This window comes from Anarrhichthys ocellatus, unplaced genomic scaffold (genome assembly GCF_004355925.1).
Source record: "Anarrhichthys ocellatus isolate YVR2014 unplaced genomic scaffold, GSC_Weel_1.0 scaffold3008, whole genome shotgun sequence".
Classification (NCBI taxonomy): Eukaryota; Metazoa; Chordata; class Actinopteri; order Perciformes; family Anarhichadidae; genus Anarrhichthys; species Anarrhichthys ocellatus.
The window spans coordinates 1-6383 of NW_022282982.1; the positions used below are offsets into that span (position 1 = coordinate 1).

General features: G+C 43.7%; 1 protein-coding gene across 1 annotated transcript; it reads right to left on the bottom strand.

Moving 5' to 3' along the window:
* Positions 1-2969: 2969 nt before the first annotated feature.
* On the bottom strand, positions 2970-6370 carry cryz (crystallin, zeta (quinone reductase)). Its single transcript, XM_031840602.1, has 7 exons — positions 6162-6370; positions 5876-6039; positions 4641-4692; positions 4354-4503; positions 4047-4148; positions 3307-3402; positions 2970-3213 (listed from the first exon to the last, which is right to left on the bottom strand). The coding sequence occupies exons 1-7, from the start codon at positions 6330-6332 to the stop codon at positions 3049-3051; spliced, it is 900 nt and encodes a 299-aa protein (XP_031696462.1). The 5' UTR covers positions 6333-6370; the 3' UTR covers positions 2970-3048.
* Between the last annotated feature and the right edge of the window lie 13 nt (positions 6371-6383).

A 6383-nucleotide genomic window follows, 5' to 3' on the forward strand; every position in this document is an offset into this window, starting at 1 on the left:
TTTAGCCTACTGTACAGTCTCATTTGTTTGCGGTGAAACTGGTGATGGAAATCCACTTTGTATATTATTTACTGGTCATGTTGTGTCACAGTAGAGGTAACATGGTGATGAGGTAGCATCTCTTCCATTAACCCGCTGCATCACTGTCATGATCTGATTGGCCAATGAAAACATATCAATACATCTTTGGAAATACACAATAATCACCTCTCTTCAGCTCCATGCAGGTACGTGTAGACTTCAGCCCCCCAGGACCCTCTGTTCATGTCCTATGTTCATAGATCAAAAGCAACAAACAATACCCCCATCATCATCATCATCATCATCATCATCATCATCACCAACTTTCCCTAAGAAATCCAAACCTATGTCTTTTTGCGTTATACAAACAGTATGAAGATACTGTTTGTATAACGCAATTAATCCCAACAGTAGTATTTTTATTCTAAAGGTCATACATTTAAATGTTCCATGTTTTGTTAAAAGTAAATTTTGTGGGTCATTATAATAAATGGTCTTGGCTAAAGATTGGCAGGAACAGATTGTGATGTCTGTCATTTGGACATGTGAATTTAGTTTCTAAAGATTAAAAAGAAACTGACATGAAGTCAGATGGCTTGGGCCCTTCTGGAGCCCTATCAGAGACCTCAGCTTGTCCTTGGACCAAAGTCTGCGTACCTCAGTTGTCCCGTTTGTTTACTGTTTGCTCTGAGTTGCAAGGCAAACAAACAGGGATAAATGTGTTGGCAATGAACTGACATGTGTGTAGTTCGGTGGGGGGGTATGAGGTTGTCCCCATAGGATGCAGACTGATGGAGGACAGCCAGTCTTTGTAGCAGAATGAGGCCTATCATGTTTCTGCTAAAGCTCTTTTCCAAATGACTTTCAGCAACTTCACCTCAAATGACAAGAAGTATCGCTGCTGAAAACAACACATAAAGTCACACACAGCTTAAACCTGCAGTACTCAGCAATTCAGCATTTGAAGTAATAATCTTGAAAATACAATTGAATCAAATGTGGACATTTTGCGTTTCTTTGTGGTTGTTTCGTGTCTCTTTGCAGTTGTTTTGCATCTCTTTGGAGTTTCTCTCAGACATTTTGCATGTGAAGCCCGGGAGCCTTGTGACCGCTTGGACCCCTCAGCCGGTGTCTGTTGGTGCCTGTTAGCAATCAAACCATGACTGTGTGGTTGAGTATAATGTTCTCATCAACACTCAATAGAAAATCATAATTAGCCACAAAACACTACACTACCTGGCTAACGTTAGCTCCAAAGGATAGAAAGTTAGCAGCTTGAAAGTGAAACATTTGGCTAAAGAGCCAGATGTTTCACTCAGGAGTTGGTGGAGACCAAACCTGAGCGGAACAAAGAGTGCAGATCGAACTTGATAATTGACAGTCGGACAGAAACACAACTTCAAATATATGCTAATGTGTCTGATAGAAGTGTAGGTAAGCTGTTGCTTGCTCACAAAAGATCTTGATAAGCTTATAGTATGTTAGCGTCTGTGCTTGTTTCTGAGTTGTTCTGCCTTCTAGTGGTCAGAAATGATGGATGCGGCTTTAAGCTAAACACTGGTGACCTTGTGATTCGCTCCTCCAAAGGTATCTGTTGTAAGAGACCAGTTAGGTTCATCGTTGTCTTTGGCGCGTTATTATGAATCCCACTGCTCTTCTTCTTGACCCGCCTTCTGCAGCATTCAAGCGCTAGGATTGGCCAGGCGTCCATGCTCGCCAAGTTACTGGTGACCTGATTTGTTCTGGTCCTATGCCCTGACCAATGGGCTATGTCCTGACCCTGTCTACTCGAGGGCAATGCCTAACCTTAACCAATTGCCTCTACCTCAACCAGCTACGCAGGGCGGGTCTTGCCAAGAAGAGCAGTGGGGCCTTCACCAAGTCGACACCCCAGATTTGCTGGATATCAGTTAGTCATAATTTAATTAAACACATATTTGTTTGAAGATATGCACAAGCAATATCAACTGAAATATTCAAGGTATTGAAAAAAACATCGAGGGAAAATGCATTACCCACCTGATGGTGATTACCATCGTTTAATTATGCATTCTTGGTGCATAATACCAAACAAAACTGTATCATCAATGAATCAAATTTACACAAATGGATTTCCACACAAAAGACCTTTCAGGCCCCTGAGGGTCTGGGGCCCCAGGGCAGTAAGCCATTTACACTAGATGTCTGACCTTAGAAATCCTCGTCAGTTGTGTCAGTTAATGAACTACTGACTACTGAAACCATTTCATTAGTGAGTCTCACTACCGTGTGGTCCACAAGCTGTTTCAGACATGCCCCATTTCTCTAGTAGACATTAGATTTAAATGTTCATTTGTATTTATTTTTCTGTCAAAAACTATAACCTCATCCTAGTTGAATGATCCCCAGCAAGCCTGTGACAAATATGTCAATAAAGCAAGAGCAACAGAGCAAGATATACCCACAGCTGATTAGCATTCACCACAATACATCAGAGAGAGCACCAGTTCTCTTGATTTGCTTTCTGCCTGGCTTCAGTTTCTGAACATCTACTGTATACACCTAAACCAAAGAAATACTGATCAGAGTGCGGGATCATTTAAAAACCATTACAAACTGCTCACCTGTTGAACAGAACCCAAAGGTCCCCCCCTGCGGGCGACATGGTACACTCCACTGCCATATTAATCCATTAGAATGATCTGAGGACCTGAGGGGAGACTTAAACTAGGAGCGCCATCATTTACCGGTTGCTACAGCGCTGTAGCAGATACTGTGTGTGTCTAGCTTAAGTTACCTGGCCCTCTCTGGAGCATGCTCAGTAGAGACCGCTGTCACCTGAGAGGCACAGATGTCATGTTTAACTCCTCTCAGATATGAGCTTTTAACTTTAGTCCTTTCTATTACTTCCTTTTACCCAAATACCAATCTTGTTTATTAGGACCACAAAATGATTCCAAAAATGTCTCTTTTTTTATACATTTATTTCATTTAAGTTCTTGACTTTTTTCCTTATTATTAACAGCCAAAACCTGTGCTATGATCACATCATCCCACGACCAGGACTGTCTTCCCAGCAGCCCCGGGACACTCAATGATATCATGGTGGGCCTGGGCGGCCTTGGTGAGCGGGTACTGGGAGCCGACGACCGGACGCAGCCAACCAGCTTCCATCCCCGCGTAGAACAGCGCCGCACACTCCTTGTTCTCCTCCTGCGAGAGGAGGGAGGGAGGGAGGGAGGAAACATACGAACATTTAATTAAACATTGTATCAGGACGACTTGTGTGATGACAATGCTTCGTACCGATGTAGCGAAGGAAAGGGTCACTCCCATGATGCTGCTCTCCTTAGCCATGGTGTCTCTGGGGTCGATCTCTATGGAGCCTCTGCAGCCAATGATCTACAATGAAGGAGAGAGATAAGCGCGTATGAAGTAAGGCACAGGAACGAGCTACACTGGGATACAGCTTCTACTCTGGGTAATAGGGCCTAGCTACAGAGCTATAGAAGTCTAGGGGTCGTATTCACAAACCACCCTCTGGCTAAAAGTAGCTCCTAACTGGTGGAAAAATAAAGGCTGTGTCAGTCCTAACTTTTTGGTCTAAGAGTAATTCACGAGGCATTGCAGCGCTAAAAGTAGCTCCTCAGCTCCCCGAGAGAAGTTGGAGGAAGTCTAGAGGACTCCAGAGTCAAAATTTGAACAAATGTAATCTAGATTGTTCCTCGCTGCCCCTGTATACTGATGAATATTTCATTTGTCATTCACTGCTACTGTGAACCAATCAGTGTAGACATAGTATTCATAAAACACGATGTAATCCGTTGCAACAGGGTCAACCCCGCCCCTTCTCTTATCTTAAGCATTGTCTCTCTGCATTTTTGTGCTACTCTTAAAGGGACAGTTCAGCCCAAAATCGAAAATACTAATTTCCCCTCTTACCTGTAGTGCTATTCATCAATCTGGATTATTTTGGTGTCTCTACGAGACAGCTCACACCAAGCTATTAAGACTGATAAATAGCACTGGACTGCAGTCCTACTGACCGTAACACGTCCTCCCAAGGCCAACATGTGGAGGTCTTTACTGAGGTTGACATTTGACAGCATCTCTACTATCACATCGATGCCTCTGCCCTCTGTGGCTTCCTAGAACACACAAACACACACACACACACACACACACACACACACACACACACAGTTCATATCCCTGTAACCACCACTAAAACACCTGACAGAACTAAGAAACAAGGAATAAAAAGGTGATTAAATGTTTAAACGACCCTCGTTCATGGCGAGTTCCTTTCTTTCTTGTTTCCTGTGGGGTGTGTGTGTGTGTGTGTGTGTGTACCATGATTTTGTCCGTGTAGCCCTCTTCCCTGTGATTAAAGGCCAGGTGAGCTCCGTTGTTGAGGACCAGCTTCAGTCCCTCCGGCGTCCCTGCCGTCCCCAACACCTTGAGACCCAGAGCACGGGACAGCTGGCACGCTGCCACACCAACCTAAACATACACGCACACACACACACACACACACACGCACACACACACAATTACATGCAATGAGGATGTGGAAACCATTTGAATTTAATATATATATATATATATATATTTGGAAAGGAAGAAACAAAAAATGTCACCCCTCCACTGCCTCCATGGATGAGGACGGTCTCTCCAGCTTTGGCGTGGGCTCTGCAACACACATCAGTAAAAACACATTTGAGTCATAACATCTGTTCGACTGGCTTGTTTAAAGCGTAAGTCTGGTGTTGTATATTTTACTTATTGTAAACAAATCCTATGCAAAGGTTAAAACCAACAAGGCCAATGCAATCTGACTTCCCCACTCGACCCTGAGACCTCTTCAAGAATGTTCACAAATACATACTGTTGTTTCATTTTTTAAAAAGCCATTGGGGGAGTGTCTTAAAGCTGCATTCTCTCTACTGACCATCAGGGGGCGACTCCTCTGGTTGTATAGAAGTCTATGAGAAAATGACTCTACTTCTCTCTTGATTTATTACCTCAGTAAACATTGTAAACATGAGTTTATGGTCTCAATCTCTAGTTTCAAGTCTTCTTCAATACAGCATGATGTTCATTTAGTAAATTATGGTCCATTTAGAGTCAAACAGACCATAAAGCAGGGTATGCTTTAGGGTGGGGCTACACAGTGATTGACAGGTCTCTACAAGAGCGTTGTCCGGTCTGGGAGTTGTCTGTCTTACAACTTTAACCCTTTCACTGTGTTTTTAGATCATGAAAGGAAATTGTAACTATTTGGTTGACTAAAAATGAGTTTCCGGTTGTTCTTAGCTCCACCTTCTCGTGTCACTTGTGGTTGCAAAAAACCAATGGCTAAATGCCATGCTCAAGGATTCAGGACTGCAGTCCACAAACAGGTGACGTCATCCCCTTCTTACATACCGTCTATGCTTTCAACACACATAACTAGGTGTATTTGTTCGGGACTATTTTTAGCATTGTCCTGTTCTAGTGGAAGCTGGTTCCAACTGAAAAAGCTGAATCACAGTGCACACTCTTGGAAATAATACTTATACAACAACTTCATTCACTTTAAAGTGAAGTCCTTACGAAGTAACTTCCAGTGCACTTGTGCTGGTGTTGGTGACGGAAAGCGGAAAAAAAAAAAAAAAGCACATGTAATCTCATTTTGCATTATTATCTCTAAAACGGCATTAATTCATCTTTTTGTCCACTTGGGGGCGTTGTTTTGATGTGATGAAGCTGTCCACCTGAGTGAACTCTCTTCAGTAACCACTCAGCAGGTTATGATGAAATAAAACTTCTGCACGAATGGAAGTAAAAACAAAAAGTGAAATGAAAGAATGCAGGTTGAGCGCTGAGGTCTTACTTTTGAACCAGAGCCCTGTAGGCGGTGAAGTAGGGGATCCCTATGGCTGCACCCTGGGTGAAGTGTAAAGCATCGGGCAGCTTGTGGACACACTGGTCGGCTGCCACAGTGTACTCTGCATAACCTCCGGACTCTGTGGCCGTGGTGAACACACGGTCTCCTGCCTGCACACCACACACGTGGAATGGATTTACTGTGGTTGCATTGAAACCGTGGATAAGGTTAACTATGACGTCCACCGTTAGTTCTGTTTTTTGTTGTTGTGTGTGTGTGTTTTTTCTCAGACCTTTACTGTGGTCACTCCTTCTCCAACAGTTTCCACCACTCCGGCTACGTCTGTGCCCGGTGTGTAAGGCAGGGGGGGCTTACGGGGGTACGTCCCAGCCCGGATGTAGGTTTCCACGGGGTTCACTCCGCAGGCATGGACACGAATCAACACCTGCAGAGAGAGAGACATGGTCGAGCTGTAGATGGGTAGAAATATATGCAGAAAATAATTATGGGGACA